Here is a 23,149-nt window from a genome sequence, read left to right on the forward strand (position 1 = left end):
TGGACAAGGCTTTTGTGGAAAATTCCCTGAGAGGAAGGCATGAGATTGGCGATCGTGCAGGGGGAAGGCAGGTCCGAGCCGGGGTTGGGTTTGCTTTTGTGCTTAGGATGGGAAAGACTTAAGCTTCTCTACAGGCTGAAGAAAGGAAGCCACTGGCCAGAGTGGGCTGAGGAAAGAGGAGGAGATGTGCGTCCCTGGGGGTGTGAGATCCCGAAGGGGCAGAGGACGGGGAGACGCAGGGGTCTTGGTCCATGGGGCTCAGAGTCGCACAGCAAACATCTCCCTGCCTGGACACCTGCTCCCGGCAGCCCGTCCACACGAGGAGGTGGTCCTCTCTGACTTACAGGGACCGGTTGCTCCCAGGGGGACCAGGAGGTTCAGAAACCATGCACCGGAAGGAAGGGACACATCACGGAAGGGGGGCCACAGAGGCTCTTGTCCTAAATCTGCCACTGCGTCATATTTATCTGAGTGTTTATAGAAAGTGGGGCAGAACTCAGTGCCCCGCCCAGATCTCCTGAGTCCACATCTATGCGGGTAGGGTCTGGGGGCGTCTGTGTGTTTATCAGCTCCCGGGTGATGCAGCCAGCCCATCAGTGGTCCTCCGGGAGCCCTGACGGAGTTCAGCTCCACCTCGTCAGTGAGGAGACGAGACCAGGCCCGGATACCTCCATCCACAGCAGTGCCAGGTGACCTGCAGTCCAAAGGGGCGGCTGCACAGGGTTCAGTTCAGGGGAACGAGGATAAGCACACGGGCGGCCAGGTGGGGCGGCCCACAGGGCAGAGCCGGCACGTGTTGAGCTGCCTCCCTGACCAACCATCCTCTGGCTCCTTCCCACTCCCACCGCGCATTCTGATCTGCGTGGACGCGGGCTGAGGCAGGACAGCAGCTCTCTGCTCTTCCCGAAAACTACTCAAGGATGCTCCAGCCACAGGGAAACGCATCAAAATTACCATCTCGAGTGGAGAGAGCTGAGGCCAGTTAAACACACAGCGTCGAGTGAGTTCATCCAAAATGTGGTTGTGAAATCCAATGAAAAAGCCAAAACGGTTTTTGAAAGGGAAACTGTATATTGTGATGATTGTATAATAATAAGTAATAATGTGAGTTTGTAATTTAAGATTAAGTTGAGTGATGAAATGGAAAAATAAATGGGAAAAGGGACTAGAGATGAATAACCATCTTTCATAGAGTGGACAATTTGGGAAATATAGTCTTAACTGTTAACTGATTTATTAATTAGACCTAAGTGATTGATTGATTTACCTTAAAGGAAACCAGAAGTGGAGACGAAAATTGAGTAAACCTTTCAAATTGCTGCAAAAATTAATTACACACACACAGCAAGAGGCAGAAAACAAATGACAAGTGAGTATAAAGACAAAGTATAAAAAGACTATAAGTAAAAGCAGATACCATTCTTGGGGCTGGCCCCGTGGCCGAGTGGTTAAGTTCGCGCACTCCGCTGCAGGCGGCCCAGTGTTTCGTTGGTTCGAATCCTGGGCGCGGACATGGCACTGCTCATCAAACCACGCTGAGGCAGCGTCCCACATGCCACAACTAGAAGGACCCACAACGAAGAATATACAACTATGTACTGGGGGGCTTTGGGGAGAAAAAGGAAAAAAATAAAATCTTTTTAAAAAGCAGATACCATTCTTAATACTAATGTCAGTGGTTTGAGCTTCCGTCTTTAAAAATATTATCAAATTTGCTTTCAAGATCTAACTGCCAATCATTTGCCAGAGAAACAAAATAAACAGAAAGAGGCAAATTTAAAAATGGGCAGAAACTGATTCCCAATAAGTGATGCTGGAATCAGCTGCCATTTAGAAAAACAAAATCCGTCTAGATCCTTGCTTCATATCAAACACCAAAAATAAATTACAGGCATAGTAAGTTTGAACAAAAAAAAAGGTAAATCATTTAAAAACCAGAAGAAAATGTTGTCAAATGTTTAATAGTTCTCTGGATGTGGAAGAAACTTTAACATTAGAAAGGAAAAAAATCAATAGATTTGATTATATAAAGATGAGAACATCGCGTAAAAAAAGTTAAAAGAAAAACAACAAACTGAAGAAAGTGTGTTCAACAGCTCTGACACCCAAACATTAATTATATTAATATTAATAAATATTCATTTAACCAAGAGGCTTTTTATAAATTAATGATGAAATGATCATCCCAATAGGAATATAGGTGAACTCAAGGAAGGGGAAATAAGTAAATGAAGGCACGTTTAACTGCACCTGTGCAGAGAGAAACTCTTTCCGCCTGCTTTATAGCCAAACACACGGGTCAGGATTTTGACAACAAACGGAAAATGTGGCAGCTAGAATTTTTGAAAAGACTGGATGAAGCGGCCATTTACAAAAGGTAGACAGAGTTCAGGGAAATGACAAGGCCTGTTGAGCTTCCCAGGAATTGGCAGGAGCCAGAAGCTATTATGTCCCCAGGCCTGAAGGGGCAGAAGGAGGAAATGGCGTTACCAGACCCGGTGAGTGCCGGGACCACGGAAGGCAGGTGCCCTCACCAGATTTAATAGTCACAGAGGGACACAGCCCCTGCCAGAGCTGCAGCGGCAAGGCGGGAGGAACCGAGGAAGAAATACCCTAGCGGCTCTCTCTTCCACCCTCCACTCTCCCCTTGTTCCACTCCTTGACTGAACTCAACTGGAAACCAGAGAGCCAGGGCCTGTGGCCTGAAAGGGCCAGCGCCCGGGGCACACGCAGGGCTGGCTTGGTGGGCGTGCGACGTGTGGGGAGCGCAGAGCCCCAGACTTCAGGACCTGTCGCCATGTGGGAATTATTAATTTTCAAACAGGGGCCCCACATTTTCCTTTTACACTAATCCCCACAAATGGTCCTGGGTGCAAAGCAGGGAAGAGGGAAATAGAGGAAAAACCTGCCTGGCAAATTTTTTTAAAAATTGTAATCCAGTAAAATAAGTCAGACAGAGAGAGACAAGTACCACATGATTTCACTTATATGTGGAATCTGAAAAACAAAACAAAGGAACAAACAAAACCAAGCTCACAGATGCAGAGAACAGAGGGGTGGGTGCCAGAGGGCAGGCGGTGGAGGGTGGGTGAAATGGGTGAAGGGGGTCAAGAGGTACAGACTTCCAGTTATAAGATGAGTAAGTCCTGGGCATGTAAAGTACGGCATGGTGGCTGTCGTCGATAATACCGCATTGCGTATTTGAAAGTCGCTAAGAGAGTGAAACTTAAAAGTTCTCATCACAGGAAAAAACACAGGAAACTTTACATGGTGACGAACAGCAACTAGACCTTTTGTGATGACTTCACAAGGATACGTACGTTGACTCATGACGTCGTACGCCTGAAACGATTATAGTGTTATATGCCAATTATACCTCCAGTAAAAAATTTGAATTATAATCCAGTGTGGGCTATGATGGAAGAAATAGGTGTTCACGGACACCGTTGGAGGGTTAGCTGCGAAACTTGGCAGCACAGATCGAGGTCCGAGGAATCGCTTCCTTTTGAAACTCCGTTTCTAGAAAATTATGCTAAAAGAAGAAGAAAGTAAAAACGTGTGATAAAAAAGCAACTGGTGGTCCAAAAGTAGGGGATGATTAATTTAATGATGGTGCCTCTTACAACAGAATAATATGAGGCTTAGAGAGTGTAAGGGACTTGCCGGAGGTGACACAGAGAATTGGTTCTGGAAGCAGGATCCAGAGCCAGCACCATGGCACTAAGTGTGGCCTTAACACACACCAGGCCAGCGCCCTTTAGACGTCCCCTAGGAAAAGCGCCACAAACTCCAACAAAATTCCATGGGCAACCCCAACAACATTGATCCTGTTAGTGAAAAGCTGAGAATGACTCAACTATCTAATAACAGGAAGTCGATGAACCAGATTATGTACATTCGTATAACGAAATACTACGTATCCACTAAAAATGGCATTTACAAAAGAATTTCCAATGAGGTAAAGATGTGTGGGTGTGTGTTTTCTACAGGCATATATTGCAGGGAAATTGAAAATGTTAACATAGATTGTCTCTGATATTAGGATTTGGCGTGGTTTTAATTTCTTCATGCTTTCCTGCATTCTTCCGATTTTCCTCACTTTGTGTATTAGTCTATTCTAGTCGCAACAACCAAGACTCATGACGTTTTTCAGCTTCAACTTCCGTCCTGTCACAGGTGAGGTGACAGAGGCCCTAGGAGACAGGGTGGCCTTCCTAAGGTCAAGGGGCACGTCAGAAGACAGCAGGAGCGAAGCCTGCGTCTTGGATCCTCTGTCAGGTCTTCTCAGCGTGGCACTTGAAGGGCAGCTAGAGGAGGAGTTGACGGAACCACAGAGAACCCGAACGGCCAAAGCAGAGGCCCTCGAGCTGGCAGGACACGCACCGCCATGAAGGATGCGCTCAGAGAGGCAGGCAGCCCGCCATCTTGGTTTTGTCCAACTGGTCGGGCAGAGACCCACCCTCGCCCAAACCTCCCCACGTCGCCGATACTCCCCATACTCGGCACCAGCTTGGCCCTGATCCTGAAGACGGTTTGACGAGACACTTACTGGTTGAGTTGCTGCGTGTCCTCTGGTGACAGGCTTTGGGAAGCAGGAAGTTACTGCTTTGTGCTTCTAGTTTTCCGGACTGTTCTCGAGAGGAAGTTGTAGAAGCTTCCTGCAAAACAATTGCCGTCTTTTATTCAACAAGTTAGTCAGAAGAGAGAGACGCGCCTAGAAAACTGAGATTTTGACGCTGACCGTGGAAGCACTTGCGGTCTGTCTCCTCCGCTAAGTTATATGCTCTGTGGGGCAGGGGTTTCGAATTACTGTCGCTCATTAATTCATAGATATGTTAATTCATTCAAACAGAATATTGAATGAATAAATATTGCCTAAATATGGAACTAATGCAATAAACGTCGGATGATTATGTCAGCAAATGACAGGTTCTTTATCAGGCATTGGAGATAGAGAGTGAACAACATAGACTAGGATATTGATCATGGAGAAATGGTATTTCAGCAAAGGAAAACCAAAGGTAACAAGCAAACAAATAAAGGGGAAAGATAATTACAGAGAACGGTAAGTGCTACGAAGAAAAGAACTAGAAAGGGACGCGAACGGGGAGCCTGGGAGGTGAGTTTCAGAGAAGATGTCAAGTAAGGGCCATGGTTCCAGCACATCATAGGCACTTAGAAATGTTCATTGAATGAATATTAAGTAAATATATTTCTTAATATTGAACCATCCATGCTGTCTTGAGAGTATAATGATTTCTTTACATTGCTGATTTCTCTCCGTGAAGATTTAATTTAGGACTTTAAAAATCGACATTCTTGGGTTATATTTTGTTATCGTTCTGTTATTCTTTTTCTACCTTGCCATATTGAGCAAATTTCTCTTGCTTCTGTTTTATACTAATAATTTGGAAACTCTCCCATTGTACTGAGTCTATATGCGGTACACGGCATCCTGGGCTCAACCCTCTATCAGGGTCATTGATGAAACAGAAAACATACGACTCTTTCTCAGGTAAGATGAGAATTCGAGACAAATTTCACTCTGTTCCCTCTCCTCACCCTGGGATTTTTAGGGACAGAGGAAAGAGAGTGATAATGAAGATGACAGTATGAAATGTTTTCTATGTTGCTTTTCTATTTCATAACTTTATCAGCCACAATGATCTTGACTTAATTCTTGAATTATGTTGGTTTCCTTACTCACCCCCATAATCCTTAAGAGTGAGTGTGTGTGTGAGTGAGTGTGTGTGTGTTTTGTTTCAGGAAAGCTGTGCAGGTGAAGAGCTGTCTGAATATTTGCATGTCTGAGAATGTCTTTCTGTGGTTGGCGCACTCATGTGATTTGCTGTGTATGGAACGTTTGGGTATTGGTTATTCGATCTGCAAACCGTAGTTGGCTCAAATGTTACCTGGGATTTAGCGTTCCAGCACTACAGGTGTGTTAGGGGCACCTGCCACCGTCTCATGGCTGGCAGGACCGCCTCGACTGGAAGCTGGGCTTGGCGGTGCCTGGTTAACTTCACGCACCGTGTGTGCACTGCCTTCCATCAGCTGCTGCGTTTCCCACAGTGGAAGGAAGGCCCACTGTTGCCTCTCACCACGTGCCCACGGCCCACCTGCCCCAATGTGGTTGGCCCTCTCCATGGCTCCCTGTTCTGACATGCATTTCTCCCTTTTCGTATGTATTTTTTTCATTTTGATAGAAATTTCTAAGGGGGCAGGGGAACGAGTAAAGTGTGCTCTGGAGCCAGAAGTCCGCTCACAGCCTTTTTTCTTTTTAAAACTGTATCCAGTTCTGACACAAGGGGATCCTGCAAGAAACCACAGCAGTTCCGTTTATTTCTCCTACATGTCAGGGTTTAAAATCGGAGACCAGCTCTCCTAGGCACTCATTTTCCTCTTCAGCAGCAGATGGCGCTACATTAAGCTGAATAAAATTATCTTCTCTAACGGGTAAATCCAGGGAATTTTTAAAAGGAGAGAGAACAGAGATTAGATAGAAAGTGGTTTAGTTCAGTTGAATTCTTGAGGCACTACATTTCTAGAACTTAGCATAAGGACTGGTTCTTTGAATTAATTGCTCCATAAATATAATATTCAAAAGATATTTCTTAAATATCTGCAAATCATATATCTGACAAAGGGTTAATCTCCATAATATATAAAGAACTCACACAACTCAACAAGAAAAAATCAAACAACCTGATCAAAAAATGGGCAAAGGATATGAACAGACATTTTCCAAAGAAGATATACAGATAGCCAATAGGCACATGAAAAGATACTCATCATCACTGATCATCAGTGAAATGCAAATCAAAACTACACTAAAATATCACCTTATACCCATTAGAATGGCTATAATGACCAAGACAAAAAATAACAAATGTTGGAGACGATGTAGAGAAAAGGGAACCCTCACACACTGCTGGTGGGAAGGCAAACTGGTGCAGCCACTATGGAAAACAGTATGGAGACTGCTCAAAAAATTAAAGATAGAAATACCATATGACCCACTTATCCCACTACTGGGTATCTATCCAAAGAACTTGAAATCAACAATTCAAAGAGACTTACGCACCCCTGTGTTCATCTCAGCATTATTCACAATAGCCAAGACATGGAAGCGACCCATGTGCCCATCAACAGATGAAAGGACAAAGATATGGTATATATATATACAAAGGAATACTACTCAGCCGTAAAAAATGATAAAATTGTCCCATTCACAACAACATGGATGGACATTGAGGGTATTATGTTAAGTGAAATAAGCCAGATAGAGAAAGACAAACACTGCATGATTTCACTCATATGTGGAATATAAACTAACACATGGACAAAGAGAACAGATTAGCAGTTACCAGGGGAAAGGGAGTGGGCACAAAGGGTGAAGTGGCATATGTGTATGGTGACTAACAAATAATAATGTACAACTGAAATTTTACAATGTTGTAAACTGTCATAACCTCAATAAAAAAATTAAATTAAATTAATTTTTTTTAAAAGATCTTTTTTAACTAAATAGTCCCTTGAGGTCATATTAAGACTTCCCTCTGTACTGTTCCCACTTCTTTGTGCTCTCCAGTGGGACTGTGGAAGTAAATAACAGATTGTGATTTAAGTAGCTCTTCAGGGTTCCCTCAACATAAGAGAGCCTAGTACACAGCCAGTGTGTCTACTCGTCCGAAGTACCTTTGAAATGTGCATTTCCCCTAAAAATCTAGTAAGATGAAGTTAAACAAGTAAACGTAAATGAGGTGTACGCAAAACTTGGAATACTAAACATCTTTAAAAACAACGTTGATAAAGGGTTTTTGTGGTATAGATGTACCTGTATTACCTTGGTAAGTGAAAAAAGAAAAGATAGCATGATATGAATGGAGTCTGACTACAATCATGCGAAATAGGCATAGAGAAAGGACTGGAAATAAATACACCAAACAGTAACATTTATTCATTCAACAAGTCTTTACTGAGCACTTACTATGCACCAGGCGCTATTCCAAGTGCTGAGAATATGGCGGCGGACAAGACGGGGTCCCGCTCTCAGGAGCTGGCAGGAGTGTGTGTGGGCGATGGGATTATACACATTTTTTTTTTTTTTTACCACTTTCTGTATTTCTATATGAGCACATATTACTTCTATACTCAGACCAGGAACAAACGATTAATTTTACATTTATTTCAATTGCCACACTAGTAGACTTAGCACAAAACGCATTTACGGTTTAATTTCTTTCTTTTAATCCTCTTTATAAAGGCTCCCTGTCCAAAACATGGTTTAGAAATTGCTTGGCAAGTAAGGCCAATAGATGGCAGGAGAATCATAGAAACTGAAGCTTCTTTTTGTCTGGATTACCTGGAAATGGTTAATGACACGTTGAGAAGAAGGAACATTAAAAGACCTCATCCAAAAGAAACTGAACGGACCAGATCCGCCCCGCGGCCCATCCGTCCTCTGCATCCCAGGGGCTCGCCTTCTCTGGCCGGGGAACCAGGAACAGCCGCCTCACGGCGCACACGGCAGTCGCAGAGCTGCTTCTGCATGCACAAGGTCGAAGGACGAGTCCTTCTTCACAGCTCTGTCCTCCAACCAAGACTGCCCCAGATGCAAATGACAGGTGGCTTGCCCCCCTCTGCCGTGTACCCAGTATCTAAGTAGCAATCTCCTGTTGGACGTAAAAAACTCCGTGTCTCCGAAAAGCTCCCGGAACAGAGTCGATGCCCAAGTTCTGTGGACCTTCCGCTTCCTGGACACCAACAAGAACCCAGCACTCATCCATATTCTGGGGTCATTTCAAGGCATTGTTCTTTCTCTTTAATCCATTAACCTCATAAGCTTAATGTTTTCTTCACCAGAAATACACAGTGGGGTAGAGCAGAGAGGGCCATGAAACCACCAGCCTTAAATCTCTCACGAGGCTGGGCTTGTCACTTAATTGTTTGGGCTCAGTTTCCCTTTTTGTGGGTGGAGGGAGTGAACTAAACAATGTCTATAATCACGTTCAGCCCCATGCTTTTGAACGTAACTGCTGATTATGTTTAAAGAGCTGGAGGGCTGCTGACCTCTCTGAAAGGATCATATGGCAGGAGATGATCACAAGGACAGAACAGCCTCCCTGGGCTCCCCGGGGAGCCTGGTCTCTCTTGGGCAAGGATGTCCTGGGCAGAGGGGTTCTCATCAAAGGAGTGTCTGCAGGAGCCCAGCGAACGTTTGCACAGACGGCTCCCTCGCCAGCATGCAGAACAGACCTCTTCTGTGCCTGCTCCCAAGGTGGGGCTGCTCTCGGAGCCGAGGTCAGGGGTTGGCAAAGCCGTCTCCAGACACAGTTTCCCTTGTTCTCGTGGGAGACTGTAGCCACGGGCAGCAGTCCAGTGGGTGGCATGCCCCCTCCCTGCCTGGGTGGCAACCCCTACGTTGACCAGTCCCACTGGTGACTGAGTGTGGAAATGGAGAGACCCCGAGATCCTCTGTCATCGAGGAGTGAACCCAGAATAAAGAATTCTGGCGTGTTGTGTCCTACAGACAAGATTTTCTGGAGCATAAACTCCTGAAGGTTTAGAAGGCTCCATGGCTCCCTCAGAAGTGTTCGTTCTGTGCATGGACCCCTGACTTTGCTGTCAGAGGCTTGATGCCTCTGGGGTTTGCTGCCTGCATTCCTCTTAAATACAAGCCTTTCCATTTTCTCTTTGAACTGAGATGCGATGGCTGCTTCAGTCTAAGGGAACCACGAAATGTAATTCGACTGTCCTCCTGATCAAGGCTGGTTTCCTGTGGTTGGATTGATCATGCAACAACAGGCTTTGATCTTGAAGTCACAAGGATAAACAAGTGGCCCCAGCAGATGGGTTCAGGGATGGCCGTGTGGTCACGTGGGATCCCGAGGCCGCAGGCCTCCTGACGTGGAGGGTAAGAGCAGGGACCTAGGAGTCGCCCTCCAGGCCTCCTTCTCCCCCTGTGGTCCCTACATGACCACAGTCACCAGGTCCTTGTAATTCAACCTTCTCGAATTTCCCCAGCGCATCCATTCTCACTGGCTATGCCTTAGCTCATAGTATCCTTTTTAGGTTAGGCTGTTACAGCGGCCTAGGGGGGTCTAGGAAAAGTTGTGTTTTTTAAAAAATATCTTTAACAAACGGTCTGGGACATCTGGATACCCACCTGTAAAAGAATGAAGTTGGACCCCTTCCTCACACCACACACAAAAATTAATTCCAATTGAATCACAGACCTACACGTAAGAGCTAAAACTATAAAACTCTGTAGAAAATGCAGGGGTAAATCTTCAAGACCTTCGGTTAGGGAAAGACTCGTTAGATATGACACCAAAAGCACGAGTGACAAAAAAAAATGTAGATAAATGGGCCTCATCAAAATTAAAAACTTTTGTCTTTCAAAGGACACCATCATGAAAGTGAAAAGATAGCCCACAGGATGGGAGAAAATATTTGCAAGTCATATATCTGATAAGGGACTTGTATCAAGAATATATAAAGAACTCTTGCAACTCAATAAAAGAGACATGATCCAGTTTTCAAAATGGACAAAGGATCTGAGGAGGTATCTTCCCAAAGAAGATATACAAGAAGCCACGAAGCTCATGAAAAGATATCCAACATCATTAGCCATCAAGGAAATGCAAATCAAAACTGCAATGAGATACCACTTCACACCGGCTAGGACGGCTATGGTCACACCCACTTAGCATCCACTAATATAGGAAGGATGTGGAAAATTGGAACCTCAGACATTGCTGGTGGGAATGTAAAATGGTGAGATGCTTTGGAAAACAGTTTGGCAGTTCTTCAAAAAGTTAAATATAGAATTACCGTATGGTCCAGCAATTCCGTTCCTAGGTATATACTCAAGGGAAATGAAAACACACATCCACGTGAAAACTTGTACACAAATGTTCAAAGCAGCATTATTTGTGACAGACAAATTGTAGAAACAACCCAAGTGTCCATCAACAGATAAACAGATGAACAAAGTGTGGTATGCCCACATATTCCATACAATGAATATTATTTGGTAATAAAGAGAAATGAAGTATTAATACATGCTATAACATGGATGACCCTTGAAAACATTATAGTAAGTGAAAAAAGTCAGCCACAAAAGACCACATATTATAATATCCCATTGACATTAAATGTCCAGAATAGGCAAATCTGTAGAGACAGAAAGTAGATTAGTGGATGATTAGGGTGGGGAGTGACTACTAACGGGTATAAGGTTTCTTTTTGGGGTGATGAAAATGTAAAATCAGATAGTGGTGATGGTCACACAACTCTGTGCATGTACTGAAAGACATTTAAAAGTACACTTTAAATGAGTGAATCGTATAGCATGTGAGTTATATTTTAATAAAATCACTTAAGAAGAAATATTCATTCATTCATTCATTCATAATTTCCCCGCCCCCCATCTTTTCACCTGCCAGCGTACTTTTGTAAAAATGCAAATGCTACTCATGAGACTTCTGATTAAATCTCTGGTGGATCCATCTCTGATGGATTTAAGATAAATCCAGACTACCTGGCATGCCATTGAAGGTCCTTCCTCCTGATACCTAGGATAACTCAAGCCAACCTTGCCCCAGTAGGTCACACTTCCTCCCAGTGGACTCTGTGTGTGCTGTCCTATCTATTAGTCACCCATCATTGTTTCCCTGCTTTCTTCAAGAATCAATTTACCTTTGTAGTGATGCAAATGTATTTCATGAAAAACACCTGCGTCCTGAAAAAAAGGTGGACTCCTTCTGCCAATCACATCCAAGGGCACCTCAAAAGTAGAGTGACGTTGAGCTGGTTGTCTACAGTGCTTTTAATGTCTGATAGGACCAGACCTTCATGGCTCTTCTTCCCAACTGTTCTTACATGTTTGTTTTTCCAAACATGTTATAGAATCACATGGTCTAGTTAAAAAATCATTCCTCTTACTAATTTTGGGAGAGCTTCCCTAAATTTAAAAACAATTTTAGGAAATAGCACGTTTCAAAAAAATTGGATATTTTTCTCCAAAAGCCGGGTCTGTATTTCTACTTATTTAATAGAAATGCTCCTCAGTGGGATTTTTATCGTATTAGGTCCAGCGGGATTTTGGGAAGGATTAAATGAGATAATATATGCAAAGGACCTGGTTAGATGATCAGCAAGAACGTTCAGAATTTCATCAGTCTCCAAGGAGTGCCAATCCATTTCCCAAATATTCCTCAGCTCTGTCTCTTCCTTTTCATGGTCTAGAAATTTATTGTAGAAAATAATTAGACATAATACACAAAGATGTGTGTACAAAGATGTCCATCGCCACATTGTTTGTAATAGAAAACATGGGGGGGAATGTTCAATGATAAGGAAATGATTGAAGAGGCTATGACAGGAGACTTCTGTTTCTGGTAGGATGATGGACTAGTTACTTTGGTCCTTCTGCTAAAAACAAGTAAAACTGTTGAATGGGATGTAAATACATCAATGAAATAGCAAATGAGTAAGGAATTCTTGGAGGCCACAAAGTAAACAAAGGCTTCACCAGGAACTTCCCAAGAAGTAAGAGGAGCCCCCAGCTGGCTGCTGCCCTGAGGTCATTTGATGAACGGGCTGGACTTGAGCTTTGTCCTCCGCAGCTTTATGGGATGATAGGAGCAGCAGGGAAGTCCTGGTTCCTTCTCAAAATGGGGGGTCCACTAGGACACTCCTCTTCAACAGAGGGAGCCCCAAAGGATGATGTCCTCATTTTAAATGTGAACTGGAAATAAATCCATCCCACCTTCAGGAATTGGGTGAAAACTGTGAGTCTGGAGTTTGCCTCTGTCCTTACTGACTTTCTGCCTGCTGGATCTACCCATTTCTGAAAGAGGGGCACTAAAGTCTCCAACTATAATAGTCGATTCATCTATTTTTCCTTGCAGTCTTATCAATTTTTGCCCCACGTAGTTTCATGCTGTTGTTATGGATTTACTTTTTAAATCCAATCATAAACCACTGAAGAGTTCCACATCTAAAATGTAGTAGAAAAAGTTTAAAAAGTAAAAAAAATATATATATATAAATATATATATATATATATATATATATAAATATATATATATATGCGTGTATTTGGAAACAAAAGAATAAAAACAGGATAGATAGATAGACAGATATAGATAAATAGACTAAACTAATCAAAATAAAGCTGGTGCCACTTTATCAACAAAGTAGATTTAAACAAAAGGAATTAATAGAGGTAACATCACTATTTTAATGATAACTGCTTGAAATCATGAAGAAGATATAAGAAGGCTAAACTTTTTTGCGCCTTATAACATAGCTTCAAATTATTGACTTAACCTCAAGCAAAATCTCTCAGAAGATTTTTGACCTGCTCCCTAAGAAATTGTTAGACCAAGCAGATAAAAATCAGTACGTAAACAGAATTTTTAAACAATGAAATTAAAAGCAACAAAATACAATTTCTCCTCAAACAAACAATTCTGAACAATTTCAATGAACTGGAATAATACATATCACATTTTCTGACAACATGATAAACTGTAGTTTAATGCTTTAAACTATAAAACATTAAAATAAGATAACTGGAGAGATAGAAAACAGATTAGCTGTTGCCAGAGGTTAGGGGTGGTGTGAGGGGGTGTGGCCATAAAGGGGAGGCATTAGGAAGATTTTTGTGATGATGAAACAGCACAGAACTACATGTACATGGTACTGATGTCAAATTTCTGGGTTTGATGTTGTACATCAGTTGTGTAAGAAGTAATCCTTGGGGAAAACTGGGTGAAGGGTGTATTATCTGTGCTATCTTTGCAACCTCCTGTAAACCTATGATTATTTCAAAATAAAAAGTTATTTAAAACTTTAACTGGAAAATTCCATATGTCTGAAAATTAAGAAACACACATGAATAACTCATGGGTCAAAGAAGAAAGCATATTGGAAATTTAGAACTGAATGATAATGAAAATCTAGACATCAAATCTTGTGAAATGCAGCTAAAGATAAGCAATACTTATAGGAGAAGTCATCATCTTAAATGCTTCTATTAAAAAAGATAAAGCCTGAAAATAATTAATAAGCTAATCATGAAAGAAAGTAGGAAAGAGATAAAATAAAGATAAGAACAAAGTTTATAAAATAAAAATAGACATATAATAGAAGGATTGAAAAAATTAATTGTTGGTTCTGTGAACATATTTTAAAATACTGATGAACCTTCAGCAAGATTAATCAAGTAAAGAAGAGAGAGGGGCCAGCCCGGCAGCGCAGCGGTTAAGTGCACACATTCCGCTTCTCTGCGGCCCGGGGTTCGCCAGTTCGGATCCCGGGTGTGGACATGGCACCGCTTGGTACGCCATGCTGTTGTAGGCATCTCACATAGAAAGTAGAGGAAGATGGGCACGGATGTTAGCTCAGGGCCAGTCTTCCTCAGCCAAAAGAGGAGGATAGGCAGCAGTTAGCTCAGGGCTAATCTTCCTCAAAAGAAAAAGAGAGCGAGAGAAAATGCAAATAACATGAAGGACGAAAAGGGGACATAATTACAGACACAGTAAAGATTAAAAAGATAAGAATATATTGTAAACAACTCTATAGAATAAATTTGAACAATTAGATAAAATGAGAAAAATTAACTTTATCAAAATCAACTCAAGAAAAGCTAGGAAACCTTCCTAGGTCTGTAAAAGTTAAGAAACTGGGCAGTTTTAAATCTTTCCACCAGGAGAACACTGGTGCTAGATGGTTTTAACAGTAAGTTCCATAAATCATTCAAGAAATAAATAATTACAATCATAGACAATATATTCTAGAGTTAGCTAAAGGAGGAATCAGACTTCACATTCTATCGGGCTAGCAAATTGAGATACCCAACAAGGGGAAAAACCTTGATACCAGTAAAAGAGATAAGCAAAGAAATGTTGATATCTGCATAAGCTTGGAACCAGGCAAGAAAGGAGATTACAGAGCAGTCATGAACCTATAAATCATAAATAAAATGGTAGTCAACTGGGTCCAGAGATCCAGGGAATTGTTTAACATTGGAAAATAAGTTAGATAATTTACCACTTGAACAGACTAAAGAAGAAAAATTATCGCAAAAGATTACAGAGCATATGGATTCATTTTATACACCGGTCTGGAAAAGGCAGGCCTACAGAGACAGAGAACAGATCCGTGGTTGTCCAGGATTAGGGATGAAGAGATGGTTGGACTACAAAGGGGACTAGCATTATTCATGGGTGATATGATTATCTATGTAATAAACACAATGAAATCTATAGATAAAATATTAGATTTGATAAGAGGTTGCAAGATGCTGAATATAATGCCAACGTACAAAAACAAATTGCAGCTCTGCTTCTGGGAAGATGGAGTACTTTTCCCTACTCCACCCACTAAGTACAAATAAAAACCCCAGACATTGTATACAAAACAAACATAAGACTCTAAAAGGTAGAGAGAAGAAGACAGACCAGGTGGAAACCTCGGGACTGAAGAAGCAAGATGGTGAGTTTCTTGGAAATTCTTTTTGCCTCGTGTACCCAGAATTGTCGCTGAAGAACCAGCAACCTGGAATTGCCAACAGATGCTCACAAAAAAGTCTCAATGAAAGATTGCCTGCTCTCTGGAGCCAAAGGACCAGGAAAGGGGCAGCTTAGCAAGACAGAAAACTTAGACAGTAACTGCTCCACCCCAGCCAAGAAACATGGTGGCCCCAGCCCTACCCAAGCCAGTGATGGTGGAATGAGAACCTAGACGTCCCCTTGCCAGTGTGTAATGATGTGCTGTGACCTCCCCGCCAGGGTGGTGTCAGAGAAGGCCAAGTAGAGTGCTGGGACCTTGACCCCTGCCATCTGGTAACGAGACTTCTTTACCCACAGAATGAGTGGAGAGCATGCGGGCGGCTGTAACTCTCATCTCTGTCCAGCAGGAATGAGAAGCCCTCCACCCCAGATGTCAGCGGAGACCAAGTGGAGAACCTGGGCTTCCACCTTGACCTGGCCGTAATGAGGTGATGACCCCTCCCCCTCCGCTGCAGGAATAGTGTCAAAGAAAGACAGCTAAAGTGACAGATCAAGAGTTGCATAACAAAACACAAAAATGTCCAGGGTTCATTTGAAAATCATTCACTATATAAAAAACCAGAAAGATTTCAAATTAAGTGGAAAAAAATCAATAGGTGCCAACACGAGGAAGAAAAGAAAATAGTAGAATTAGCTGACAAAGATTTTAAATCAGACATCATAAAATGTTTCAATAAGCAATTATGAACATGCTTGAAACAAACAAAAAATAGAAAATCTCAGCAAAGAAATAGGAAGTATAAAGAACCAATGGACATATTAAAACTGAAAAATATAACAACTAAAATAAAAAATTTAAAAAACCAGAAAGGACTGGCTCAGGGGACAGAGAAAAGAATCAATGAGTTAGAAGACAGTACAATAGAAATTACCAAATCTGAACAAGAAAGAGAAAAATAGACTAGAAAAAAAATGAGCAAAGCCTCAGAGACTTGTGGAACTATAAGAAAAGATCTAATCTTTGTGTCATCAGGGTTTTGGAAGAAGAGAAAAAAGAGTGTGGGGCTGAAAAAGTAGTCAAAGAAATAATGGCTAAATACCTCCCAAATTTGGCAAAAGGTATAAATCTACAGATTCGAGAAGCTGAGAAATCCCCAAACAGCATAAACACAAAGAAATTCATACAAAGATACTTCATAATTAAACTTATGAAAATTAAAGACTAAATAATCTTTAAAACAACCAGGAAAAAAATGACATGTTACCTATTATCTGAAAGAGACAGAAGTGGCACATTTTTCAAGTAGTGGAAGGAAAACTCAACTCAGAATTCTTTATCTAGCAAAAATATCCTTTGAAAACAAAAAGGAAATTAAGACATTCTGAAATAAAGTAAAATTAAGAAAATTTGTCACCAGCAGACCTACCCTGAAAGGACAATTAAAGGAAGTTCTCTAAACAAAAGGGAAATAATAAAAGAAAGAGTCTTGGAACATCAGGCAGGAAAAAAGGACACAGTAAAGTAAAATATGGGTGAATATAATAAATTTCACTCTCGTCTTGTGTGTTTTCAATTACATCTGATGGCTGAAGCAAAAATGCTAATGCTGTGATGTGGTTCTAAATGCATGTAGAAAAAAGATTTAAGACAATTATGTTATAAGCAAGGGAGGGTAAAGGATTATAAAGAAAGATAAGTTTTCTACAGAAAAGAAAAACAGAAAGAACAAACAGAAAACAAAAAATAAAATGGCAAAACAAGTCCTCACATATTAGTAACTGTTAAATATAAATGGTCTAAATACACCAATTAAAAGAGAAAGATTGGCAGAATATGTTAAAAGACGTGATCCAACTATATTCCACCTACAAGAACTCACTTCAAATATGATAATATAGGCAGATTGTACAAGAATGGAAAAGATACGGGATGCAAACAGTAATCAAAAGGAAGCAAGAATGAGGGCCACCTGGTGACGCAGCGGTTAAGTGGGCATGTTCTGCTTCAGTGGCACAGGGTTCGCCGGTTCAGATTCTGGGTGCAGACATGGCACCGCTTGTCAAGCCATGTTGTGGCAGGCGTCCCACATACAAAGTGGAGGAAGATGGGCACAGATGTTAGTTCAGGGCCAGTTTTCCTCAGCAAAAAGAGGAGGACTGGCAGCAGATGTTAGCTCAGGGCTAATCTTCCTCAAAAAAAAAGGAGGCAGGAATGGTTATATTACTATCACACAAAGTAGACTTCAGAGCAAAGACAATTACCAGAGATGGAGGATCATTGAGAAGGAATCCTAAATGTGTATGCACCAGACATCAGAGCCACAAAATATGCGAAGAGAAAACAGATGGAACTGAAAAGAAATGTAAATAAATCCACTGTTATGGCTGGAGATTCAGTACCCTCTCTCAAAAATTATAGAATAACTAGACAGAAAGCACAGATACAGGGGAAATCAACAACAGTGTCAACCCAGAGAATCTGATCAACATGTACAGAACCCACAGCATCATACACATTCTTGCCAAGTGCTCACAGACATGTACCAAGATAGACTCCTCCTGGGCCACAAAACAAACTGCAATAGATTTAAAAGAATTGAAATCATTCAGAGTATGTTTTCCCACCACAATAAAATTAAGCTAGAAATCAATAACAGAAGGATAACAGGAAAATCTCCAAACACATGGAAACTAAACAACACATTTCTAAACAATCCATGCATCCCAAAAGAAATTTCAAGGGAAATTTAACAAATACACTGAACTGGATGAAAATTAAAATAAAACATATCATAATTTATAATACAGCTAAAGCAATACTGAGAGTAGGATGTATAGCACTAAATGCATGCATTAGAGAAATCAACAAGCTAAACTTCCATCTTGAGAACCTAGAAAAAGAGTGAAACTGACCCAGAACAAGTAGAAGGAAGGAAATAATAAAGATAAGAGCAGAAATCAATAAAATTGAAAACAGAAAAAAAACAATAGTGACAATGAATGATATGAACTTCTAGCAAGACTGATGCAGTAAAAGAGACAGACACAAATCACCAATGACAGGAATGCACAACATGTCACTACAGACCCTGCAGAGATCAAAAAGATAACAAGGGAAGACTGCAAACAACTCTATGTCTAACACATAAACTCGACAGCTTAGATGAAATGGACCCATTCTTCTAAAAGCACAATCTACCACAACTTAACAAATATGAAAAAGATAATTTGAATAGTCCTGTAACTATTAAGGAAGTTGAGTTTGTAAATTAAAACTCCCGAACAAGAGAACTCTAAGGCCAGATGGTTTCACCTGAGAATTCTACTAAGTGTTTAAAGAATTAACATCATACAATAACAGAGAACATTTCCCAGCTCATTTTATGAAGCTAGTATTACTTTGGTACCAAAACCAGACAAAGTCAGTACAAAAAATGAAAATTCTAGACGAATACCCCTCATGAATACAGAGGCAAAACTCCTTAACAAAATACTAGTAAATAAAATTCAGCAAAGTATAAAAAGAATTATACGTGATGACCATGTGGGTTATTCCAGGGGTGCGAGGATAGTTCAATATTCAAAGATCAATCCACGTAATCCATCATATCAATAGGCCAAAGAAGAAAAAATCACACAATCATATCAATTAGTGTAGAAAAGCATCTGACAAAACTAAACACCCATTCACAATATAAACTCTGCACACTGGGACTGGAGGAGGACATCCTCAACCTCATAAAGAACATCTTCAAAAAAACCTACAGCTAAGAACACACCTAATGATGAAAACTGAATGCTTTCCCCCTCAGACTGGGAACAGAACAAGAAGGCCCAGTGTCAACTCTCCTATTCGATGTGGTACTGTAAGTTCCTGCCACTGCAACAAGGCAACGAAAGGAGATAAAAGGCACACAGATCAGAAGGGAAGAAATAAATCTGTCCTCACTTACAGATGACATGATTGTCTATGTAGAAAATCCCAAGGCATCTGCAAAAATAATTCCTAGAACTAGTAAATGAGTTCAACAATTTGCAGGATACAAAATAATCATAAAAATCAGCTGTATTTCTTTCCACTAGCAATGAACACATGGACACCAAAATTAAAGTATATACCATTTACAATGACTCAAAACAATACTTGGGCATAAATCTAACAAAACTTGTATAGGATTTGTATGCCGTGAACTAAAAAACACTAATGAAAGAAATCAAAGACCTAAATAAATAGAGAGACAGACCATATTTGTGGATTGGAAAACTCAGCCTAGTAAAGATCAACTCTCCCCAAATTAATATACAGCTTTCATATGATCCCTATGAAAATCTCAGCAAGATTTTTTGTATATGTAGACGAAATTATTCTAAAATGTATATGTAAATACGAAGAGATTAGAAGAAACAACTTTGAAAAAGAATAAAGTGGGAGCGATCAGTCTACCTTATTTCAAGACTTATTATATAGCTACAGTAAACAGGAATGTGTGGTATTGGGGAATACACACAGAATAGGGAACCCAGAAACAGATCTACACAAAGATGCTCCCCTAATTTATGACAAAGGTGCAAAAGCAATTCAATGGAGGAACGATACTCTTTTCAAAAAATGTGCTGTAGCAATTAAGCAGCCACAGAGGGCACGGAGGAAGGAAGAAACTTGGCCCAAGTCTCCTATTTTATGCAAAAACTAACTCAAAATGGACTTACCTGTAGAGTGATAAAACTTTTAGAAAAAATAGGAGAAAATTTTCAGGATCTAGGGCCAGGCGAAGAATTCTTAAAGTTTACACAAAAAGCATATTCATAAAAGGAAAAATTGATAAATTGGACTTCGTTCAAATTAAAAGCTTTCACTCTGTGAAGACTCCATTAAGAGGATGAAAAGACAAGCTACAGTCTGGGAGAAAATATTTGCAAACCACACATCCAACAAAGGACTAGTGTCGAGAATATATACAGAACTCTCAAAATTCAACAGCAAAAAAACCAATTTAAGTAGAAAATGGGCAAAAGATAAGAACAGACATTTGACTGAAAGGATCCACGGATGGCAAAGAAGCCCATGAGAAGATGTTCGACATCATCAGCCATTACTGAAACACAGATTACAGCCACAATGAGATATCGCTACACGAACTACCAGAACAGCTAAAATAAAAACAGGACATCAAACACTGTCTCAGAGCAGAGAAACTGGGTTGTTCCTACTTTGTTTACATGAACGTAAAATGTTACAGTCACTCTGGAAAACAGTTCAGCAGTTTCTTTACAAATAAAATATGCAACTATTGTACAAGCCAAAATGGCACTCCTGGGCATTTATCCTGGAGAAATGAAAATTCATGTTCACACCAAATCTGTATGGGAGTGTTTCCATCCTCTCGACTCATAATAGCCTGAAACTAAAACAACACAGATGTCCTTCAGTGGTGAATGGTTAACAAACCGTGGTGCATCCATATCGTGGACTATTACTCAGCAATAAAAAGGAGCTAACTACTGACACACACAACCAGGGTGGAGCTCCAGAGAATTACATTGAGTGAAAAAGCCCGTCCACAAAGGTTACATACTGTCTGACACGATTTATACAATAGAAATGGCCACCATGGGGGAAGGGAAGATGGAGGTGGAAGGGAAGCGAATGTGGCCACAAAAGGGGAACATGAGGAATCTTGGTGGTGATGGGAATACCCCATATATTGACACTTCAACACCAGCAACTGATGGTGATACTGTGCTACAGTTTTGCGAGATGTTGCCATTGGGGGAAACTCAGGTATATGGATCTCTTTGTATTATTTTCTTACAATTTCGTGTGAATCTACAATAATCTTGAAATGAAGGATTCAATTTACAAAACAATCTAAAATGGCATTTCCATATGCAAGAAAATAGCAGTTAGAAAATGGAATTATTGAAAGATAACGTTTACAATTTCACCAGAAAATAAAGAATGCCTAGGAATTAGCCTAACAAAAGATGTAAGCCCTTTCAGAAAAAAAATTACAAAACTTACTGAAAGGCATTAAATAAGTCCCGAATAATTGAGAGATATGCCATGTCCTTGAGAATGGGACACAATATTGTATAGATGTCTGTTCCCCCCAGATTCGTTTATAAACTTAATACACTACTGATCACAATGTCAAGTGTGTTTCAGAACATCACACTAGAGGGTGGATGCTGGGACATCTAGTTAACCATGTGGGAAAATGACAATGTAGCATATACTTTACAAGCACCTATTCTAGGTGGATTCAAAACAGAAATACAAAAGGCAAAACTATAAAATGTTCAGAAGACAATAGAAGAGAATAGAATTATAACAGAATGTGTTTACTTTGGGAAAGGATAAAATTTTCAAACAAGATGCAAAAGGCACAAAGTATATAAGATATGACTGAATAAATTCCGCCCTAAAATGAACAACTTGTACTCATCAATTAAAAGAGTAAAATGACCAGTTAAAAGCTGGAAAAAGAAAAAAACTCAGCAACCCAAAAGAAAAACAGAAAAAGTTTGGATGGGCGTATCACAGAGGAAATTCAAAAGTTTCATAATCACATGGAAATATGTGCAACCCTGCTACTAACTAGAAAAATACAAATGATAATTAATATGAAAAATGATTTAATAGGTCCCAGACTGGAAAAGTTTAAAAGCCTGATGATGCCAAGTATTAATGAGGATGCAGAGTAACGAAGAAACTTACACCTGATAATGAAAGGGTAGGTTGGCACAACCACTTAGGAAAAAAATTTGGCATTATTGAGCACAAACGAAGATTATCATACCCTAAGACTCACTGACTCCACACCCAGCTTATATCCTATTGGAACTTGCAGAGATGCACGAGGACGTCCACAGCAGTACTGTCTCTTATTTAAAGAGCAGAAAAGGAAATATCACAAATATCCATCAATAGCGGAGCAGATAAACAAATTGTATGTGTTCACAAAATAGAACTCTAGGAAGCGGTGAAAATCGATGAGCTGCGACACAATGAAATAGCATGAATAAATGTTTGGAGAGTAACGCTGAGGTGTACAAGCAAGTCTACTGCAAGGAGATCACTGTCCAATTGCATTTAAATCATGTTCAAAAATAAGTGGAACTGAGACTTCCAGTTCCAGAACAAAATGGTGCTGGCTCCCTGCTAAATACAACTGAATACACTGGATATTATTCAACAGAAACAGCAAGGGATTCTGAGAGCCAGGAAGAAGAAATCTAGCTGGCTAGGGAGTTCAGGACTTGAGGAATAACAATATGGTGAGTTCTCTGTTTTGTTTTGTGTTTTTAACTACAATATACCCCAACTAGGCACTGGGGAGGCCAGCAACCCACAACTGCCAATAGACAAAGACAAGAAACAAAAACAATGTTCTCTCTGTCCTGGCCGAAAGACCAGGAAAGGGGGAGGTTCACCAAGGACCTAGTGGGAGCCCAAGACCCCCGACCCATGATCAAGGCACTGTCAGCAGGTCCGACATGCCTGCCTTGGTGGCAGCAAACCCTGGCAGATTTCCCAGCCCTCAATCCACAGCTAGGGCGCCAGCAGGTCGTCCATGTACCTGTAGCTGGGGCATCAGCAGAGCCCCAGGCGGACCCAGCCCCTA

At 40.8% G+C, this 23,149-nt stretch overlaps 1 protein-coding gene across 4 annotated transcripts in view; it reads right to left on the bottom strand.

Moving 5' to 3' along the window:
• Window positions 1-23,149, bottom strand: part of IL16 (interleukin 16) — a 102,508-nt gene that overhangs the window by 38,492 nt on the left and 40,867 nt on the right. For all 4 annotated transcript variants that reach the window (XM_044760336.2, XM_070494159.1, XM_070494155.1 and 1 more), the window contains one exon: window positions 4,550-4,658. In XM_044760336.2, coding sequence (XP_044616271.2) covers window positions 4,550-4,658 — 109 coding nt within the window. The remainder of the gene's footprint in view (window positions 1-4,549; window positions 4,659-23,149) is intronic.

This window comes from Equus asinus, chromosome 2 (genome assembly GCF_041296235.1).
Source record: "Equus asinus isolate D_3611 breed Donkey chromosome 2, EquAss-T2T_v2, whole genome shotgun sequence".
Taxonomy (NCBI): domain Eukaryota; kingdom Metazoa; phylum Chordata; class Mammalia; order Perissodactyla; family Equidae; genus Equus; species Equus asinus.